Genomic DNA, 22,962 nt, shown 5'->3' with positions numbered 1-22,962 from the left:
TGACCATTGTGGTGCCCCAAAGCAGTGCATATTGAGGGCTGGGAAAACCAATAAAAAAAAGGAAGAAATCCCTGCAAACAGAAAGGAAACCAAGGTCCTTACTCCCTGACACTAGGCTAAGAACCAAGTTACTTTTTTGTAGATGGTGGCACCAAAACCCAATGGTTACAGATCAAGACCCTTGCTGTGTCCTCCAATGAATGTAAGAGAAAATGTCAGACTTTGCTGCAAATAGGAAGAGCCGAAGCATTTTGGGGGACGGGACTCCCCACTTCTTCAGGTCTCCTGGCTTTTCCACACAGGAAGAAACACTGTTACAGCACACCTTTGGGTTGATTTACTAAAACTGGAGAGTGCAGAATCTGGTGCCGCTCTGCAAAGAAACCAATCACCTCTCAAAGCTTAATTGAACAAGCTGAAGTTAACAGCTGATTGGCCCCCATGCACAGCTGTACCAGATTTTTCTCTCTCCATTTTTAGTAAATCAACCCCCTAGTCTCCCAAGTGCTTCTGTGCCAGACGCCCAATATCATCTCTAAAAGCCGAAGGAAGGGGGAGGTTCTACTTCCCCAAAATGCATTGGTGGTACTCAACCCTTTTCTTTCTAAAAAAAATAGGTGCAGTAACTCCCCCCTCTTCTGAGTCACTTCTTGTCTCTGCCCCCTACCCACCTCCGAGCACCGTCACTTGGCTCCACCCCCTACCCACCTCCCAGCACCGCTCATTTTAGAGAATACAGAGCCAAGTATCAAGTAATTTGTATGGAGTTTGTTTATGATAACAAGAAAAGGAATAAAATAGTTCCCCTGCAGCCAGCAGAATTAGTCCCCCCTCAGCAACAGATTACTCCAGTAACAAAGGACCTCCAAAATAAAATACCATCCCAGCAGCTACAACAGATCTCCCAGCAACCAGCATCAATGAGATCCCTCCCTCAACAGTAGCTCACTTCCAGCAACATTTGAGCCTCATGAACAACAGACCTCCCCAGCAACCATAGACCACTACACAAAAATAGATTCCCTTCAGTGACAATAGATCCCCCAGAAACAACAACAGTAGCAGAGCCATACAAAGCAGTGTGCTTACAGTGGAAAGCACACACACAGCACACAGTAAAACAGCACACAGTTAACCCTTTGATCCCCCCTCATGTTAACCCCTTCCTGCACAGTGCCATTAGTACAGTGTCAGTGCTTTTTATTAGCACTGATCACTGTATTGGTGTCACTGGGGATGTCATTGACACCAAGTCAGTTCCCCCCACCAGTGTCAGAATTCCCACCACATTCCCGCTATAAATCGCTGATGGGCAACAATGAGACGACCCCCAAAACAGGAATTGTTTTACAGGTGGAGGCCACTGACATTTTTTTCCCTACTCATCTTTTCTGTTTTTCACTCGGTTTGCATTTGACTAGGGTCAGTATCACTACTGGTAGCATGAGGCCATACCTGGACCCTACAGGGGTTGCACAGGCAGTCCAACTCCTCCAGGATGGCACATCAATACGTGCCAACTCCAGAAGGTTTGCTGTGTCTCCCAGCACAGTCTCAAGAGCATGGAGGAGATTCCAGGAGACAGGCAGTTCCTCTAGGAGTGCTGGACAGGGCCGTAGAAGGTCCTTAACCCATCAGCAGGACCGGTATCTGCTCCTATGTGCAAGGAGGAACAAGATGAGCTCTGCCAGAGCCCTACAAAATGACCTCCAGCAGGCCACTGGTGTGAATGTCTCTGACCAAACAATCAGAAACAGACTTCATGAGGGTGGCCTGAGGGCCTGATGTCCTCTAGTGGGCCCTGTGCTCACTGCCCGGCACCATAGAGCTGGATTGGCATTTGCCATTGAACACCAGAATAGGCAGGTCCACCACTGGCACCCTGTGCTTTTCACAGATGAGAGCAGGTTTCCCCTGAGCACATGTGACAGACGTGAAAGGGTCTGGAGCGTGGAGAACATTCTGCTGCCTGTAACATGGTTCACCATGACCGTTCTGGTGGTGGGTCAGTGATGGTCTGGGGAAACATATCCATGGAGGGACACACAGACCTCTACAGGCTAGACAATGGCACTCTGACTGCCATTAAGTATGGGGATGAAATCCTTGGACCTATTGTCAGACCCTACACTGGTGCAGTGGGTCTTGGGTTCCTCCTGGTGCAGTGGGTCTTGGGTTCCTCCTGGTGCAGTGGGTACTGGGTTCCTCCTGGTGCAGTGGGTCCTGGGTTCCTCCTGGTGCAGTGGGTCCTGGGTTCCTCCTGGTGCACGACAATGCCCGGCCTCATGTGGGGAGAATATGCAGGCAGTTCCTGGAGGATGTAGGAATTGATACCATTGAACGGCCCCCACGCTCCCCTGACCTAAATCCAATAAAACCCCTCTGGGATGTCATGTTTCTGTCCATCCGACACCACCAGGTTGCACCTCAGACTGTCCAGGAACTCAGTGATGCCCTGGTCCAGATCTGGGAGGAAATCCCCCAGGACACCATCCGTGGTCTCTTTAGGAGCCTCCCCCGACGTTGTCAGGCATGCATACAAGCACGTGGGGGCCATACAAACTACTGAGGACCAATGAAATTTCAGCAAAGTGGACTCGCCTGCTGCATCATTTCTTCACTTTCATTTTCGGGGTGTCTTTGAATTCAGTCCTCTGTAGGTCGATCATTTTCATTTCCATCCAACGATGGGGCGTCCTTACGTTCCTCACCCATACCCCCGTCCATGTCAGTATAGAGATCCAGCAGGAGATTCATCCCCATTGAGATCTGACGGGTTTTCAAAGTCTTCCTTTAGTTTTTTTGTGCAGTGTATATATATATATATATATAGTAAATAATGTGAGTCACTGGCTGGCAGGTTTGTGGACAGTACATACGTGTCACCGAGGTCTCTTACCTACACGTGGCGAGGGGCTTCAGGATTTGTGCCTGCAGCGGACAGAGGAAACATTTTGTTTCCTCAGATCCTACCCCTGATTCACACCAATGTGTTTTTTAGGGCTTTTTGCAGAAACGCACTATACTTCATTTACCATGGTTTCCTACGTTACTATTTTTGAGCTGCTGCGTTTTTAGAAAGGGTCGGGGACTTTTATAAACGCAAAAAGCAGCATTTTTGCTACAATCGAGATCAACGGAGAAGCTGCTGAAATGCATTAGTGCGTTTTTGCCGCATATTGCGTTTTATTTTACTTGCAAAAAAAAATGTGCATTTATTAATGTTTGTCTAAAAAAGTGAACTTATTCTTTAAAAGAAATGCTAGAGTGCATGGAGCCATAAAAAAAACGGATCAAAAGTAAAAGGCAGAGGTGTGAAGCAAGCCTTAGTAAGATCTTGTATAGATCCTGGAGGCTTTGTATGGTTTTGGGTGGAATAAAGCCTCCAGTCCTTGGTTTACCTGTTAGCCAGATCTCTCTAATCAGCCATTTATAGATGTGGGCTGAGTATGGAGAACTCTGCTGTTTGAGAGCCTGACGCTGGGGAGAAGACTGACTTGTGGCAGAGTACAGGAAGGGTATGTGTGGCTTGTGCTGGGGTATTATATATATATTTAGTAACTTTGTAAAGTATTCCTTAGGAAGGAGTTTGTGTTGTGGATGTACATCTTTTCTTTGATGTTTGGTTCCATTCCCATGATATATGTACTGCGAACAGCACAAACTGTCTTAAATTTTTTTTTTTTTTATTAAGTAACTGGGGTGCTTGTTGACTTGGGAGGGCTTTCATATTCTAAGTCCCCCATATCCATGGGTCAAGGGATGTGGGAAGGAGGCCCTTGTGATCAATATGGGGACAAGGTGCTTTGTTAGAAGGGTGTTCTGAATGGTTCAGGCAAGTGGACTGGTATAGTTCAGAAGGGGGGTACATATGCTCACTGCCCCCTTCCCTGGACAGCCAGGCTGTATACTTGGGAAGTGGGTCTGAAAGGGATTTTGGGATTACCCTATGCTTTTTACTTTTTTAAAATCTATGCCAGACTCCTATCTAGGATAAAGATTTGGCATGGAAAGTGTGTGTGGTTTCTTACAAAAGAGAAGGGTTGGGGAGAGGTGCCAAGCCACTAACAGTGTAGCAAATTTTATTAAATTAAAAAGGGTATAAAATACAGTAATTATGCACTCAGACGTCACTGATAAAAAGTATTGGATTGAGCTCCAAAAGATGACCCCAGTCCAGTCCACATCAGTGCCACTGTCAGGAGCCCTGTGGAACCAAAGCAGGGATCCAAGCAAGTTGCCTGGGGAGCTCCAGCTGGAGACCAGATCTGTTGGAGAGCTGATCAAGGAGCTGTTAAATGTCCAGGGTGCTGTGACCAATCGGAATGTGCTTTGGAAGCCAAATCGCACCACCTTCATCAGCTGGGTTCATTTGGCCTCCAAAATGTCCTCCCTGGATGTTTGATAGCTCTCCAACAGATCTGGTCTCCAGCTGGAGCTCCCCAGGCGTTTTGCTTGGATCCCTGCTTTGGCTTCTCATGGCTCCTGACAGTGGCACTGATGTGAACTGGACTGATGTCTTCCAATGCTCCTTACCTGCAGTATCTGTGACGGCATAATTATTGAATGTTCTACCTTTTTTTTTTTTTTTTTTTTTTTTTTTTTTTGCTCCTCTCCCCATCCCTGTTTTGCTGTTTTGTAGCGTCTAGGTTCTCAGCCCGCTTAGAAGGCAGCCTTCCCCAGCCAGTGGTGGTAGCAACAAACTATTGAACCTTACCTCTGGGATTATATTTTGTATGTATAATTGTTTTTTTTTGTGTATATTTAAAGTGGATGTACCATTACACACAAATGGTTGATGGTTGTATTACCTATATGCAGTTTTGTAGATCCACATGTTGATGATTTTCAATTGTAAGTCCCCCATCTAGCAGGTGCAGAGTGTTGCTGTGGGGTTTTTGGGGTGTGTTTGTGTTTTTTTTTTTGTTTTTTTTGTTTTGTTATTGTGCACCATAACCAAGAACCATGCAGCTGCTGGAGTCCTTGCAACCAATGATTTAATTGGTTGCTAGGATGCCAGCATGTTGGTTAAGGGTGTCATTGGTTGCTAGGACACATGGCATTATTGGTTACTAGAATGTAGGTGGCTCCTTGCATCCTAGCAACCAAAGATGCATGTTGCCTGCACAGCAGGAAGTAGTGAGACTAAATGAATGGCTTCTGGCTACAGCCAGAGGTTTGATTTAGTGGGTGATCACCCTAGTCAGTTCATAAACTGTGGACAACCAAAGTCTGCATATATCTCGGCCAAAGAGAACTCGTTCTTTACATGCACACAGGTAAATGAGGGGTCCTAACCCTTTACCTGTCTTGTATAGTGGTGTTTGGAAATCCAGTTGTAGAGAGGCGATCAAAACACGAGCAGGGAGTGCTTGAGTTTTCAGAAAGCCCATTACCTGCTCCAAAGTGGCACAGAAATACTCTTTGCCTTTCCTAAGCCAACCCCCATAGTTCACTTAACGTTTCATGCATTTAGAATCCCCTGTTTTTTTACAACTTTTTTTTTTTTTTAATTTTATTTTAGATTGGAGTTCCGAAACGCTTTGAGTCTGCTGTCTTCTCCAATAGTCAATCTTCTACTGCTGTGAGCCATGATTGCCCTTGGAGTCTTCCTCGTTCTTTGTTTTAATGTAGTCCAGGGTCAATTCCCACGAGCCTGCACCACAGATACTGCAATTCAGACAAAAATCTGTTGCCCGCTTTGGAAGGATGGCAGCCCCTGTGGTTCCAACTCAGGCCGCGGCAGATGCCGTAACCGGATTACAATTACCCCTTTTGCAGCTGGCACAGTGCCCCAATATGACGACGACCGCCTGGACTGGCCACATTTTTACTATAACTCCACTTGCGAGTGCTTCAAAGACTACAGAGGCTATGACTGCGGTGACTGTAAGTACGGGTATTTTGGAGAACAATGTGACCGCAAAAACACCGTTGTGCGCAAAGAAATTCGAGAACTTTCTTTTCTGGAAAGGAAAAAATTCTTCAGCTACTTGGCACTGGCCAAAACCACAATAAGTCAAAACTTTGTCATCTTATACACTGGAGACCGCCATCACAAGGACACATACCGCTTTATTGATGCCTTCATTTATGATGTTTTTTCTTGGATCCATTACTACTCCATAAAACCACTTCTGTTAGATGGGGACTTTCTTTTGACCAGAAACTACGCCCATCAAGGTCCAGCTTTTCCCGGTTGGCATCGGCTGGGCCTCCTCTTCCTAGAGCGACAAATTCAGCTCTTGACAGGGGATGAAAACTTTTCCCTTCCTTATTGGGACTGGCGAGGAGAGAAAAAATGCTCCATCTGTAACGATGACTTCTTCGGGGATAATGACGTGCAAGGGTTTATCAGTAGATACTCCCATTTTGCCACTTGGAAGGTAGGTGGGGAACCTTTCTCATGTTTGTACTGCTCTTCAGGGCTCTGTTAGAGAAACTTCCCCTCACTTTGTTGGCATCTTCCTAAAAAAAAAAGCAAACTGCTTGTGCTGTTGAATTTGTCCTCGCTTAGATCTTGTAAAATATTGTCACCATGACCATTAGTGATGGACAATCTCTCTAAAGTGGAGCATTCGCATCTGCATTGCTTTCCCCAGTTTTGCACAGAGCAAGAATCTATATGGAAACCCTTGCCAATCTGTTAGAAATTTGGACCAGACCTGTAGACAGGTAGTCTCTATTTTCCAGAACAGGTGACACTGGACCGCAGCGGCAATGCCGAGGGGAGGAAGTGTAGAGAAATTGGGTTTCTGGCTTCCTCTGTCTGAAAGGACAGTGATCTGGTTGGATGCTCTTGTCCCATGTGACCCTGGTGGCAGGGCTGCCACGGGGCACTATACAGTCAACCTGATGGGGTGCACCCCAGAAAAATAGTTTTTTACTATGCTTCAGTTATGAATGAATACAGTGACTGATTGGTACCTTGTTCATTTAGGAAAGGAAGGGGCTGGTAAATGACATTTATCGGATCCTTCCCTCACTCCACCTTGAAGGGTCCTATAGTGTGCTTGCAGCTTGGTGGAAAGGAGGGAAGCCGGCAGCACTGAGGGGGTGGGGGCACACAGGGGATGGCTGGGCAGCAGCAAAGGGGGGGGGAGACATATGGTGCACAGGGAGAGTGATGGGTCTTGTGGGGGGAGGGGTTGATAATTACTGGGACTGACCTCTGAATGGCTCTCTGCAGCAGCTGAAAGCCAGTGGGAGGAAAAGAAGCTAGCTTTCAGCTGCTGCAGAGTCATACAGGGGATTGGTCCCCCCCACCACCATGCCTATCACCCTCCCTGCCCACATCTGGCTTTTCTAGCTGCCAGGGCCCTTTACAGAAGGACTGGTGGTACTCCGTTATCCACGGTCCTGCCTGATTTCCATCTTAGGCCAAGCAGAGTTTAAGTCTCTTCCCACAGGTTTTGGCATGCTTTGTGAGTGGCTAGCATAGGGACAGGTTCCCTGTCAGTCAGCACTACCAATTGGGAAAGGTTCCAATGAAGGAGGGAGAGAGTAGGGACTGTTTACCTTCTCAGGAAGCTTCCCCTTTTTGGTTGGATTCGCCAGGCTGTACTTCGCTTGTCATTGTGGACAACTGAGTCTACAAACCTCTGTCTCTGCATTGAGCTGTTGTAAGTGATATTGGTCAGGTTAGGCCTCCTGTCAGGCCTGGTCATACTGTTGAACTACTTGTACAATATATTGTTTTTAGCAAATCGGGACTCTGTGCTTCCCACCACACCCGCTGCACCTACCCAACACCCCTGCTGCACCTACCCAATACCTCTGAATACTGTTGATTGCAGCATAGCATATATCCATAATGGCCAGTTGTAAATACATGGTTTGACCATTTTGCAGCATGCACAAAGCCCTGATGGTGGTAATAAAGACTTGGGATGAAGTTAAATATCGGCAATGAGCAGGTTTTGTCCAACCTAATTTCCTGACCCCAGACAGGCTTTTAGCTGAATGGGAACACATTCCCACAGATCCCAAATCTTGAGCCTTTCCAGAAGGGTTGAGGCTGTTGGGAGTCAGTGGCATGGCCAGTGCTGTAATACCCATGGTTATGGGATGTCCAAAAACCTGTAATGGTCAAGTATCCGGTGGATTTGTGCTAGTATGAATGATTTGGGGGGATTGGTGCGAGCAGAGGGGATTTGGGGGCATTTTTGCTGGGAGAAGCGGATTTGTACTAGAAGAGGGTATGTGTGGCCTAGGGGGTAAGTGTGAAGATTGGTGTACTAGGGAAGGGGGGGTGGATTTTTACCAACTGTAACAGAACCGTGCCAGCCTGCATTGCATTTTAGGATATCGCTTCCCTGTCCGAACACTGACCACAGCAGACCATACAAGACTAGACACCAGTCTTGAAGTAAACCAGGAAATAGACTACTTTTTATTTTAACACAGATACAAGATGTATATGGTCAAGGGAACACCCCCCCCCCCCCCCTCTCCCTGCATAATGACACAGCCAATACAAATATACATCCCATAATTTGCTCCCATGCAAGACACACTAGAACAATGGGATGGAACCACATGGCATTAAATCAACAACCCCCCCACCCTATTAGGAAAGATCACCCTGTATCCCTAACAGGCACAGGGTGATTTGCACATAATAGGGATATGGGGAGCTGAGACAGGGGTCTCCCCACCTCTCCAAAGTGAGCTGTGTTCCATGGGCCCCCCCACTCAAAGTGACTCCCATCACACCAACGATGCTTCTACATTTGGGGGGGTTTGACATCTTCACCCATGCCACTAGATTGACTTGTCCCAGCACTGTGATTGGCTGTCCTGCTACACTGAATGCAGGAGGTTGGCTACTTGGCACCATTTGAAGAGAGACTTGAAAAAGGGGGCACCATACCCCAGAAACATTGTCTAGGCAACAGGTGTACAAATCTGTTCCCCCTTCCCCCCCCCCCCTTTCTGTTATCTGTGCCAGCTCTGTGTATAGCCGGGGGGCATGCATGGTAGGTCCAGCTCAGTCTCGGTGGTGGGGGCTCAGAAGCTTTGGCAGCTTACTCCAACTCCATTCATCTTGTGAGTGGGCTCCATCCTAATGGAGGACTTGTTTCATCCGCTGGGAGAGGTAGCATCTAAGAGGCAGTGGTTGTATAAGCCTGCATACAGAATATCTTAACATCAGTGCAATAATTTTTTAAGTTGGTGTTTTGATAACATCTACCACAATGGGGCGATCGGACTCTCTAGGTTTTGTTTATCCAGTGTCCATTACCGGCTGGAATCTGCAGCTACAAGTGTATACCTATACCAGGGGCGGACTGACCATTTGGAAACTCTGGCACTGCCTGAGTTCCTGGGGTCAGGGGGCCCCATGAGATGCCCCTGGTACCTTTTTTCATAGGCTTGTTTTGAGCAAGGACACTGGCCCCATGATCCCCTATTGCCCAGGGGCCCCATGAGTTGTCAGTCTGCCCCTGACCTATACCATTGATGGACTCCGCATACATGACCAATGACTGAATTCATGGACTATGGCGATGTGCACACTGGCCCAGTGGTGGTTTTGATTGCTACCATTCAGAGTGCTTTGCATCTTCAATCAATGCAAAGCATTCTCTGATTTGACCAGGTGAAGCGCATGGCTGTACGTACACTTGGCTATACATGGGCACTGGAATTTAACATAAAAATGGGAGTATTTAAAAAAATTCAGCAAATGAGCATTCATCTAACGAGGCTCTTTCCCTTAGTCTATTTGCAGCGGGTACAACTATATTGATGTTTACTGCCTGAGTGCTGTAGACTATAATCAGATGGAAAGACTACACAGGAAGCCTGGAGTTGAAAATGGAACCTTCCTACCCACCTTCCAAGATGTAGAGGACACGCTGAAATGGGAAGCCTTTGACACCATTCCCTACTACAGGACCTCAAAGAAAAGCTTCCGTAATGCTTTAGAAGGTCAGCAAACAGTATATTATATAAAAAAAGTTGGCTTTTGGTTTGTTACAATGTCACTGTGGGGATCTCGCCTTATTCCCTGTCTTGGGGAGATTTACTAAAACTGGAGCCCTCCGAATCGGGTGCAGCTGTGCACAGTAGCCAATCTGCTTCTAACTTCAGCTTGTTTAATCACACCCCCCCACCCTCTTCCTGTCTGGACACTTTCACACCCCTCCTTCCTGTCCAGGACAATTTTCAGCTTTCAGCGCTATCACACTTTGACAATTGCGCAGTCATGCAACGCTGTACCCATATGAATTTTTTAGCATTCTCTTTAGACAAAGCTTTATTTTGGTGGTTTATTTTATTCACCACTGGGATTTTTTTTTTTTAAGTCCGTTTTGGCTGAAATGTCATTGCAGCAACTGAAAATGGTACTCAGTAGTTTGTATGGCCCCCACGTGCTTGTATGTATACCTCTCAACGTCAGGACATGAGACAGATGGTGTCCTGGGGGATTTCCTCCCACATCTGGACCAGAGCATCACTGAACTCCTGGACAGTCTGAGGTGCGACTTAGTGGCGTCAGATGGACCAAAACATGACATCCCAGAGGGGTTCTATTGGATTTAGGTCAGGTGAGCGTGGGGGCCATTCAGTGGTATAAATTCCTTCATCCTCCAGGAAATGCCTGCATACTCCCCCCACATGAGGCCGGGCATTGTTCTGCACCAGGAGGAACCCAGGACCTGCTTGAGTGATGTGGTCTTGGCCTCCAATGAAGACCCAATTTTGAGCTGCTTTTGTTTTCCTGTTACTCGTGATTCCTAAAGGACTTGGATTCTTGATGGTGGTTTTGGCCCTTGTTTATGTATGGATTTTTAAATTTGGATCCCCTCTTTATCATGGGGAACCCCAGATTTGTAGTGCTGCTGAATCCAAGCCCCTATGTTCAATTAATGACCCAGTTTGCTGTTTCAAAGAGCTGAACCGAGCACCTCTCCTAAATCACCCCTTCAGATAAGACAAGTGCCCAAAGTTCCGTACCCTGTCCAAAACTAGAAAATAAACTCAACTGTGATGTTGAGTAAAGGACCCCACAGTATAGAAATGCATGTGCCTGAACCTGTACAATCACAGGGGCCCCATAAAAACTTGGGTAACCAATGTTTAAACCTCTTATGTAACATGGACCAACGCTATCTGGCCATTGCAAAGTAAGGGTCTTTTGCCAACTCTTTATTGGCTTCTGGTACCAAAAACATGACGTTTTTTTTATCCAAGCACCACAAACTGAAAACACTAATTTCATACATATTCAAAGCAATTGTATCAATCTAGATCTCCACGCTTTTTATTTTGTTGGGGAAAAAATTGCCATGGCTACTTTGGAATAAGAGCAGGTGATTCATGTAGCATTTACTTCCTGGAATCCATCTGTCCTTGGCTCAGGCATGCAGGCAGGAGGATGTGCTTGGCTTAGAGCCCCACTCCAGATGGAAGGAAGGAAAAATGCCCATGAAGACTCCCTGGTATGGCATAATTTTTGCCTAGGCCAGATATCGGAAAGCAACTGAAGAAATGTGAAAAGATAGGAAGATATATTTATTTTTTTTCTTAAGTCTAGCAGCGTACAAATTAAAATGGTTAAGGTTGATGAATTTAGTCCCACTTTTGGTAAAGACGTGGGAGCTGGAACGAAATATTTAACCAGATATTGCCTTATGATCTTTTGTAGGCTTCTTGAACCCAGCAGATGGCACGACCCTGCGGCGTAGCATGCATAACCAGGTCCATATCTTTATCGGTGGGACAATGTCTGAGGTTCCAATCTCCAGCAATGATCCCATCTTTGTACTTCACCATGCTTTTATTGACAAGTAAGTGCTTTTTTGTTTGTTTTTGTTTTTTTTGTCACTAAATCTGTTACATCAAAGATGAGCAACTTGCTAGAAAGATGGGCCTTCTACTATGGCCTATGACATCACAAAGGGTCACCTCTAATCAGTATTTGTAATGCTACAGAAAATTGGGCTGTAAACATAACGGGTGGTTAGAGGAGACAGACTGGAGACGTGTTATATCCTTTAGATCAGCTGTGGCCCTCCAGCTATAGAACTAGTCCCATCATGCCTCTGCCTTTTAGGAGTCATGCTTGTAACTGTCAGTTTTGCAATGCCTCATGGGTCTTTTAGTTCTGCAACAGCTGGAGGGGCCACAGTTGCCCACCCCTACCATAGATTATACAATTTCCTTTTTAATTCCTTGATTGTCGCCAGGAATCTCTCCCACCAGTGCTATTCTGTTCTACCGGCAGAGAGCCTTCTCTCCCGGCAACACGGTGATCTCTACTGCTGACTATAATTGCTGGTAGTGATGCATGATGGGGAAAAAACTCCGACATTCTGGTTGTACTGAAGATATTGATGGGTCAACTTCAATACAACCAGCCTGTCCATAGATGGGTCAAATTTTGCCTAGTACCCGCTGAACCCTTTGTGATTTGATCCAGCTATGGCTGGCTTTAGATATTATTATGGTCATTAGTGTGGTCCTTTTTTTTTTTTTTTTTTTTTTTTTTAAATAGAATTTCTTAACTTGCACTGCAGTGATATCGGTAGACATGCAGAACAAAAAATTTAGTTCAACTTAAGTTGCTAATTTAGTTTGTTGCATTCATAAAAGTTTTGAAATTCGAATTTCGAAAGACAGCTGTAGTCTCTTCTATTCCTTTTTTATTTTCTATTAAATGTTCTAATGTATTTCCTATTCTCTGAAATTTGAATTTCAGAAAATTTGTCTCTTTTCGGCCCTGTTTCGTGGTTTTTGTTTTCTTCAAATTTTGAAAGACTGCTATAATTAGTTTAAAGGAAATCTGTGTTTACATTTGACATTTTGTTCAAAATGTCTGACTCTCCGAAATAATAAATTGCCAATTTCAATTCAGAACAAAATGAACCGCACAGGTCTATGTAAGGGTCAGAGTAAGAAACCAGCATAGGGGGAAACTCTGGCTTCAAAAACACCAGAAATGTAGAATTCTGAAGCTATTTCCTGGGCTGAAATTCTGGAAGATGTAGGAGAAACAAACTAGAAAAGGTATATTGTCAGAGTTTGCCAGTTTAGAAACCTGCTGGGGGTCTCTAACCCCTTTTTTTAGGACCGCCTAATGTATAAAGGCAGCTGCATTGTGGGCCTAATGCCGGCATGCTGCAAATGTGTTGCTGTGGTGTCTGTACTGTGACCAACAATCAGGGTGGGTAAGTGACTCCAAATGGGTATCCTCCCTGTGCAGCTGATCTGTCATGTGTTTGGGAGCCCTCCTACTGGCCTTGGGCATTGTGGGTCACCTAAAGGATGGCTTCTGGTATCATAAAAGTTAAATTTTCCTAATTAAAGTGTGTATTTTATATATAAATATTCTGGCTGTGTACATTGCTTAAAGTCCATAAAATATTTGTAGGATCTTCGAGGAATGGCTTCGCAGACGCAAGGCAACGCCAGACATGTACCCTGATAATGAAGAACTAGGTCACGGTCGTAACGATTGCTGCACTCCGTACTTTCCGTGTTACAGGAACAAAGACCTCCTTCGCACCTCCGACAAATTTGGGTACACCTACTCTAAATACCAGGGGTTGTAACTCTCCCTTGAAGTAAGGCTTGAGGTTGGGATCTGCCATTTTGTGATGGAAACCCTGTCAAATGACTGATCTCAAGACCACAACAAGATCTCATGGAGTTTGTTCAGCAGGTTCACCTCCAAATGATCTCTATTGGCTTTTGAGCGTTATTTATGTTAAAAAGAAAATATAACTTTAATAAAAAAATAAAATGACATTAATGGTGTCTTGTATTTATCTGAAAATGCCACTTAATTGGCTGTAATTGTGATTTGGTAACATCTACACCAGCCCATGGGAATGCTGGGGCACATGATCCAAAGCTATCTTTTAAAATTCTGATTTGTACTCTTAAAAAGGAATTTCATTTTTGTTTCACTTTGAAAAGGAATTTTTCATTTTTATGTTTTTACTTTGAAATTCTCCAAGCATGTTGTTTAACCACTTCAAGGCCAGACACTTGTACCCCCTTCCTGTCCAGGCCAGCTTTCAGCGCTATCACTTTGACAATTGCACGGTCATGCAACACTGAACCCATATGAATTTTATTAACACTTTTGAGACCAACAACTTTATTTTGGTAGTATGTATTCACCACGGACTTTAATTTATAGCAAAAAAGTCCAAATAGTTTGGAAGTTTCTTATAAAATTTTGTAAATCTTGGCCAAAATTGATTCAGTTATCTTTTTTAGTAAAAAAAAAAAACCCAAGTTGACTTATAACCAAAACTTTTTTTTTTAACTTTTTATATACAATCACCCTAGCAGTACAGTCACAATGGTGACACTGTACTACTTGTGGCGGGTGATGGATTTTTTTTTTCACTGATTGCTTTTCCACCCATAAAGGCTGTAAAAGCAATCATTTCTCCTCTCTGGCTGCATTCCTGCAGCCACTGAGAAATACTGTGAGCTATGATTGCTCACAGCTTGTCACATGGTTCAAGGCTGTTGTGAATAGCCCAGTACCATGTGACTTCTGTGATCATTCAGATTTCTGACATAATAAACAATGTCAGAAGTGACATCTTGCTTACTACTTTTGTGATCACTGATTGGCCAATCAGTGATCACATGATCAGGACCTCACAGGTCCCATACAACAATCCTCCAGGCACCGGATTGTGGTGCTGCAAGCTCCCAGGAAGCACACAAGCAGGGAGACCGTTTATAAACAGCCACCCACCCCTGCACTGCTCCCATACAGCCTTTTATATACATGGGTTGGACTGGAAGTGGTTAAAATGGTTCTAAAGGCTCAAGGTTTGTGTGGGAATTTTAATAAAAAAAAAAAAAAATAATTTTTGTGAAGGTAAAAACCTGGGGCTGAGCTGTCTGGCTCAGGAATGACCTGGCTTGGGTGTCCCCAGAGCAAGCTGTTTGCTTTGAGGGCACTTGGCAGGAGCCAGGAGTGCCAGCTGTGGAGCTCGGGATTGGCGCTGCTCTGTACAAACTTACACACGGCAGGTAAGTATGACACGTATGTTAATCAGTGATCACATGTAGACTATTAAGCAAGATGTCACTTCTGACATCATTGCTTGCTACGTGTGAAATCTGAATTATCGCCAAGATCACATGGTACAGGACTATTGACAACAGCCTTGCATCATGTGACAAGCTGTAACCAATCACAGAACACTGTAGTTCTCAATGGCTGCAAGAATGCAGCCAGAGAGAAATTATTGCTTTTACACCCTTAAAGGCTGTAAAAGCAATCGTGTGTGTGGGGGGGGGGGGGGGGGGGGGAAAAAAAAACACAAATAATAAAAATTAAACATTTTTGGGTTATAAACTAATTTGGTTTTTATTAAATGATAACTGAATAAATGTTGACCAAGATTTATGATGAAATTTATTTGCACAATTTTATAAAACACTTATTTTTTTTTTTTTTCCCCCAAATTTTTGGACTTTTTTATTTTTATATAGCAAAAATCCCAGTGGTGAATAAATAACACAAATAAAGCTTTATCTGTATTAAAAAAAAATTGCTAAATTCATATCGGTATAGTGTCGCGTGACTGCGCAATTGTCAATCAAAGTGGGATAGTGCTGAAAGTTGAAAATTGGCCTGGACTGGAAAGGGGTGAAAGTGTCCGGACTTGAAGTGGTTAATTACTGCAAACTAAGATCTGTTTTGCCAAGGTTCCAACAGAAGGTCCCGTTTCACTAGGAGACAAAAAACCCTGGATCATGTCTATACCAATGTGGCTGATGTTTAGAGTTGCACCCTTTCCTCACCTTGGCCAATCAGATCATCTTCCATTGTTCCTGTTGGCTAAGTACTCTCCAGTTATCAAATGTGTGAAACCCACAGTCAGGACTGTTAACATTGGGCTGAGGTCGCTCTCCAGTAGCAGTTCACACATACCGATTGCAGAAAATATGCTACACAGGCCACCATTGATTGAGTCACCAATATCAACACCTACCCCAACTTTGTCCTTAATTACATCAATGGGTGTGTGGATAAGGTGACTACACAAAAGAACTGGACCCCGACTGCACTAGGGTATTTCTGTTAGACTCCCGCTTCCCTGTCCGATCACAGATCCACGGACACCACCGCTGACCATACAAGAGGAGACAGCACCAGACTTGCATGAAAGACAGGAAATAGACTGCTTTATTTTAACATGGATACAAGATATATACACAGGGTGGGGAAACACATCAGCAGGCTGTCCCATCAGGGGGAAGGGCTGTGGGAACACCCCCCCCCCCTGCACACCAAGCCAGTACAAACACATATATCCCATAATAGTATGCTCCCAAGCAAGACACACAATGGGATGCAGCCACATGGTGGCGAACACCCCAATATTAGAACATTCTACCCTGTACCCCTAACAGGCACAGGGTGACTTACCCATAATAGGGATATGGGGCAATCTACATTTAGTAACGAGACAAACCCGCAGACAGTCCTATCAGGAGGGAGGCTGCTGGAACACCCCCCCCCCCCCCCCACCAAGCAAATACACAAACATACATCCTATAATAATTTGCTCCCATGCAAGTCACAATAGAACAATGGGATGGAACCACGTGGCATTAAATCAACAAACCCCCCCCCCCCACCCTAATATTAGGACAGATCACCCTGTACCCCTAACAGGCACAGGGTGACTTGCACATAATAGGGATATGGGTATCTGAGACAGGGGTCTCCCCACCTCTCTAAAGGGGGCTGTGTTCAATGGGCCCCCCACCCAAAGTGACTCCTGTCACAAGAACATCATGATGTTTTCTAATCAGAAGTACTTGATGAATGGGGAGGTTCATCTCCTGCTCAAAGAACGCAACACAGCCTTTGGTTCTGGCTGCACCGTAAGCCTCCCGGTCTCCAGACCTAATCTGAAGAGGGGAGTTTGTAAGGCAAAATACACAAACAGCGGATTGAGGAATATTTCAACTCCGCAGATCCTCGACGCACGTGGCAAGGAATACTGGCTATTACTGACCAGAATTCACCCAACAGAACACCTTCAACCAGCTCTGCCTCGCTCCCCGATGAGTTCATTCTGTTTTACGCTCGCTTTGAAAAGGGGAATATGGAGTCCATGCTCAAAGCTGAGCTGTTACCAGGTGAGCAGCCACTCACTTTCCCAATATTGGGCAGGGTGAATGCACGGAAAGCAGCCGGCCCTGACGGCATCTCTGGCCGTGTACTCAGTGCATGTGCAGTGCAGCTGGCTGAGGTCTTTACAGGTATTTTCAATCTGTCTTTGGCCCAGTCAATTGTTCCCACGAGCTTCAAGTCTGCTATCATCGTGCCAGTGCCAAAGCATTCCATTGCAGCAGATTTAGGTCATTTTCGTCCTGTTGCACTCACCCTGTCATCACAAAGTCCTTTGAAAGATTGGTCCTCATCCATCTTAAAGCCTGTCTGCCCATCACGTACCTGGTGACAGAGGCCAATGGAGTGAGGGCTTCGTTCCAGACTCCTCTGAAGGTGGGACAGCGGGAGTCAGGCCCAGAGTAGCACAGGTCACCTGTGGGAGTGCTCGTTGGTGGTCCACCCAGGAGCACGGCTGATGCGCTGAGATGGGGTCTGCAGGCAGGGGGCTCCTGTGCGAGGTATACAGGTCTTCCAGAGGATCACAGGATAACCAGTTCGAGCCAAAGTCGGGTGCCAGGTGGGGATCAGAGCAAACGTAGTCAGATGGGATAGCCGAGGTAATAGACAGAAAGCAGGAGAGAAGATCCGTTAGACAAGCCGGGGTCAGGTCGGGTTATACAGAGCAGACGGGTCCAGGAGCAAGCCGAGTCATTAACAGGAAATCACAAGTCAGGATAGCAAGGGAACGAATGAACTAGGGGGCCAGAGATCAACCAGCACCTGAGAGTAGTGCAGGGCTTCCTTATAAAGGGTATGTGTGTATATATATATATACAGTTGTGTTCAAAATAATAGCAGTGTGTTGAAAAAAGTGAATAAAGCTGAAAATCCTTCTAATAGCTTTTATTTCCATTCTAATTCAAACATGAAGAAAAATATAGCAAATTTGTGATGTTCCTCAAAAAAAAAATGGAAGAAAAGTGAATATTAGACGGTTCAAAAAAAATGGCAGTGTTTGTATTCTTCTTTACAAAGTCAAACATTCACTATATAAACTGAGAAATGTTTGAAGATTTTGCTTTCCTTTGAATGACTTCATGAATATTTGGTTGTAGTCGCACTGTTTCTGAGAACTGCTGTACATCTGTGTTGCATGGAGTCCCCCAACTTCTGACCCCTGTGATCAGGTATTCCAGCCCAGGATGATTGGACCACATTCCACAGTTCTTCTCTATTTCTTGGTTTGGCCTCAGAAACGGCATTTTTGATGTCACCCCACAAGTTTTCTATTGGATGAAGATCCGGGGATTGGGCTGGCCACTCCATAACGTCCATCTTGTTGGTCTGGAACCAAGATGTTGCACCTTTACTGGTGTGTTTGGGGTCGTACGTAGGAATTAATTGGTTTTTAATGCAATCACAAATTGCTTTTTTTATCATATCCCTGTACAGTATTTATGCCTTGAACCCCTCGCCTATCGGGCACTTCTACCCCCTTCCGATCCAGGCCAATTTTCAGCTTTTAACGCTGTTGCACTTTGAATGACAATTGCGCGGTCATGCAACACTGTACCCATATGAAATTTTTATCACAAATAGAGCTTTCTTTTGGCGGTATGTACTCCCCGCTGGGTGTTTTACTTTTTGTGCTGTAAACAAAAAAGAGCAAAATATTTGATAAAAAAGTTTCTTTGTTTCTATTATAAAATTTTGCAAGCTGGTAATTTTTTTCCTTCACTGATGTGCGTTGATGAGGCAGCACTGATAGGCATTAATAGGCGGCACTGATAGGCGGCACTGATGGGCACTAATAGGTGGCACTGATGGGCAGCACTGATGGGCACTGATAGGCAGCACTGATGGGCACTGATAGGTGGCACTGATGGGCACTAATAGGTGGCACTGATGGGCACTGATAGGCAGCACTAATGAGGTGGCACTGATGATGGGCGGCACTGCTAGGCACAGGTGGGCGGCACTGCAGGGCACCGATCATCAGGCCACTGATCATCAGTGCCCTGATGATTGGGGCCGATCCCTGCTCTGACAACTGCTCTGACAGCGCGAGGAAAGTGCAGCCGAGAACCGGCAATTTCATTTCCCGGTGATCAGCGTGTCATTGGACACGGCTGATCACATGGTAAAAGGCCGCTGTGATTGGCCTTTTACCACATCATGTGATCAGCTGTGTCTGTAGGACACAACGATCACGGAGATCGCCGGGTGCATGCCCCTGGGAGTGCGCAGGAGAGCACGTTCTGGGAGGACGTCATATGACACCCTCCCAGAACTGGCTGGCTGCGGTGTAGCCGTCATTCGGTCATTCTAGTTAAAGTGCAATTTATAAAGAGTTTGAACAGATAAGATGGTTTTTACTTTTTTCTGACCTCCAGAACGGATGAATTGGTTTTCAATGCATTTCTATGGGAAACCGCGTTTCTGTTTACAAATTTTTCACAATACGAAAAGTCCCAATACGAAAAATGATAGATGCATCCAGCAACATTAGACCCCCCCCCAGCAATAGCAATAATAGACCCCCCACAACAATGATAGACCCTGAAGCAACACTATATTTCCCCAGCCACACTAGATCCACCAGCAACCAGCAATGATAGACCCTCCAACATCCAGCAACAGTGAAACTCCCTCAACAGTTATTCCCCCGGCAACAATAGATCACCCCCCCAAACAATAGCAATAATAGACCCCCCACAACAATGATAGACCCCTCAGCAACAATAGATCCCCCAGCAACATAAGACCCAAAAACAATAATAGATCCCCCCCAACCGCAATGACAGACGCATCCAGCGACAATAGACCCCCCGCAGCAATAGCAATAATAGACCCCCCCCACAACAATGATAGACCCCTCAGGAACAATAGATCCCACAGCAACAATAGACCCAAAACAATAATAGACCCCCCACAAAAATGATAGACCCTGAACCAACAATATATTCCCCCAGCCACACTAGATCCACCAACATCCAGCAACAGTGAAACTCCCTCAACAGTAATTCCCCCAGCAACAATAGATCACCCCCCCAAACAATAGCAATAATAGACCCCCACAACAATGATAGACCCCTCAGCAACAACAGATCCCCTAGCAACAAAAGACCCAAAAACAATAATAGACCCCCCCACAGCAATGACAGACCCATCCAGCAACAATAGACCTCCCCCAGCAATAGCAATAATAGACCCCCCACAACAATGATAGACCCTGCAGCAACAATATAATCCCCCAGCAGCACTAGATCCACCAGCAACCAGTATTGATAGACCCTCCAGCATCAGTTAAACTCCCTCAACAGTAATCCCCCCAGCAACAATAGATCATTCCCCCAGCAATAGCAATAATAGACCCCTACAAAAAATTAAGCCCCTCAGCAACAATAGATCCCCCAGCAACAAAAGACCCAAAACAATAATAGATCCCCCAACTGCAATGACAGACTCATCTAGCAACAATAGACCCCCCACAACAATGATAAACCCCTCAGCAACAATAGATCTCCCGGCAACAATAGACCCAAAACAATAATATACCCCCCACAGCAATGATAGACCCTGAAGCAACAATATATATTCCCCCAGCAACACTAGATCCACCAGCAACCAGCATTGATAGACCCTCCAACATCCAGCAACAGTGAAACTCCCACAACAGTAATTCCCCCCAGCAACAATAGATCACCAGCCAGCAACAACTACAGCAATAGATACCCCCCAAGAGTAGATCCACCAGGTAACAATAGCCCCCACAGCAACAATAGACCCTCCAGGGACAATAAATACCCTAGCAGTTAGCATTTAAGGACCCTCCAGCCCTGCATACCCCAGTACCCCTTGCTAATACATACATGCAATGCTGGAGGTGTGGCACTGCATACTATCATGTTCCTACTGAAAAATCCCTGGCTTTATGTCACATTCTGGATGCAGATATTAATCGTATCTCAGCATGTTTTTGTTTTCTTTTTTCATTTTTTATTTGCCAAACTCAAGTTAGATTGTAGCACCCAAGACCCAATAAGGGAAAAGAGAAGGATTTGGGGGCTTGAAAGGAAATGTAACCAGAGGACTGTAATATTGTACTGTGATCTTTGTAGGCTTTCTGAATCCAAAAGACGTGATGACGCGGCAGACTGGAATGCATAACTTGGTCCATAACTTCCTCGGAGGGACAATGTCTGAGGTTCCCATCTCCAGCAATGATCCCATGTTTGTGCTGCACCATTGTTTTGTTGACAAGCAAGTTTTATCACTAAGTCTGTTGCCTCAGAGGTGGAAAACTTACTAGATACATGGGCCTTCAACTGGGACCCATGACACCACCAAACGGTGTATAATAATCAGTATTTGTAGTGTGTGAGAGGACGAGACTCTGTCATGGTGAAATTGGTCATCAAGAGGGCACGGGGTTTGCACATTTACTGAGTGCAGGACTAAGCAGCATAGGTTCTAAATGGAGAAAACTGACCTTGCAGCTTTCTCCAGGTTTCCAGGTCTCCAGGTGGTAGTCCTGGATGGGGCTCTCTAGTTTGGAGATTCCATAGTGCCTTGGGCAGGATGGAAGCTGCAGGTGGCAGCCTCTCTGACTCCTGTAGGAGACCTCCTGTCTCTCTTGGGTAGAGCCCTGAGGTATTCCTAAACCTCCATTATAAGGGCTGTGTACACCTGGGTACACATCCTGCTGGTCCTCCACAAAACCCAGACACTGGGTTGGAGGTTCCGTCCCATCCAAGGCACTATGGAATCTCCAAAGATAGTAGTAGATGGATGAGTTGTGAAGGTACTATAAAGTCATTATTCTCTAGCAGTCACATATAACATGTTCCGTCTCTCCAACTGTCTCCTCTAATCAGTCTCTAACAATTTCCTAAAGCACTTGTGACAAGACGAGACTCTGTCACGGTGAAATTGGTCATCAAAAGGACACGGGGTTTGCACGTTTACTGAGTGCAGGATTAGGTAGTATAGGTTTTAAATAGAGAAAACGGATCTTGCAGCTTTCTCCAGGTTTCCAGGTCTCCAGGTGGTAGTCCTGGATGGGGCTCCCTAGTTTGGAGATATGGAGGCAGCAGGTGGCAGCCTCTCTGACTCCTGTAGGAGACCTCCTGTCTCTCTTGGGTAGAGCCCTGAGGTATTCCTAAACCTCCATTATAAGGGCTGTGTACACCTGGGCACACGCCCTGCTGTTCCTCCACAAAACCCAGACATTGGGTTGGAGGTTCCGTCCCACCCAAGGCACTATGGAATCTCCAAAGGTAGTAGTAGATGGATGAGTTGTGAAGGTACTATAAAGTCATTATTCTCTAGCAGTCACATATAACATGTTCCCACTCTCCGACTGTCTCCTCTAATCAGTCTCTAACAATTTCCTAGAGCACTTGTGATAGGACGAGACTCTGTCACGGTGAAATTGGTCATCAAAAGGACATGGGGTTTGCACTTTTACTGAGTGCAGGACTAGGGAGCATAGGGTTTAAATGGAGAAAACTGATCTTGCAGCTTTCTCCAGGTCTCCAGGTGGTAGTCCTGGATGGGGCTCCCTAGTTTGGAGATTCCATAGTGCCTTAGGCAGGATGGAGGCGGCAGGTGGCAGCCTCTCTGACTCCTGTAGGAGACCTCCTGTCTCTCTTGGTTGGAACCCTGAGGTATTCCTAAACCTCCATTATGAGGGCTGTGTACACCTGGGCACACACCCTGCTGTTCCTCCACAAAACCCAGATATTGGGTTGGAGATTCTCTCCAGCCCAAGGCACTATGGAATCTCCAAAGGTAGTAGTAGATGGATGAGTTGTGAAGGTACTATAAAGTCATTATTCTCTAGCAGTCTCATATAA

At 45.4% G+C, this 22,962-nt stretch overlaps 1 protein-coding gene across 1 annotated transcript; it reads left to right on the top strand.

Moving 5' to 3' along the window:
* The first annotated feature begins 5,591 nt into the window (after window positions 1-5,591).
* Window positions 5,592-13,755, top strand: LOC149429166 (tyrosinase-like). The gene is made up of 4 exons (XM_089666658.1): window positions 5,592-6,386; window positions 9,723-9,933; window positions 11,654-11,795; window positions 13,379-13,755. The coding sequence occupies exons 1-4, from the start codon at window positions 5,592-5,594 to the stop codon at window positions 13,557-13,559; spliced, it is 1,329 nt and encodes a 442-aa protein (XP_089522784.1). The 3' UTR covers window positions 13,560-13,755.
* Window positions 13,756-22,962: the final 9,207 nt, after the last annotated feature.

Source organism: Staurois parvus, unplaced genomic scaffold (genome assembly GCF_062004578.1).
Source record: "Staurois parvus isolate SC_StPar_1 unplaced genomic scaffold, SC_StPar_1.0 ptg002763l, whole genome shotgun sequence".
Lineage (NCBI taxonomy): Eukaryota > Metazoa > Chordata > Amphibia > Anura > Ranidae > Staurois > Staurois parvus.
Note: the sequence above shows the minus strand (reverse complement) of the source record. Positions and strands in the feature narration are given on the sequence as shown.

Coding starts and splice junctions, on each gene's coding strand:
- LOC149429166 (XM_089666658.1), top strand. CDS start 5,592: ATGATTGCCCTTGGAGTCTTCCTCGTTCTTTGTTTTAATGTAGTCCAG. Junction 6,387..9,722: donor CCCATTTTGCCACTTGGAAG/GTAGGTGGGGAA, acceptor TCTTTCCCTTAG/TCTATTTGCAGCGGGTACAA. Junction 11,796..13,378: donor CACCATGCTTTTATTGACAA/GTAAGTGCTTTT, acceptor AAATATTTGTAG/GATCTTCGAGGAATGGCTTC.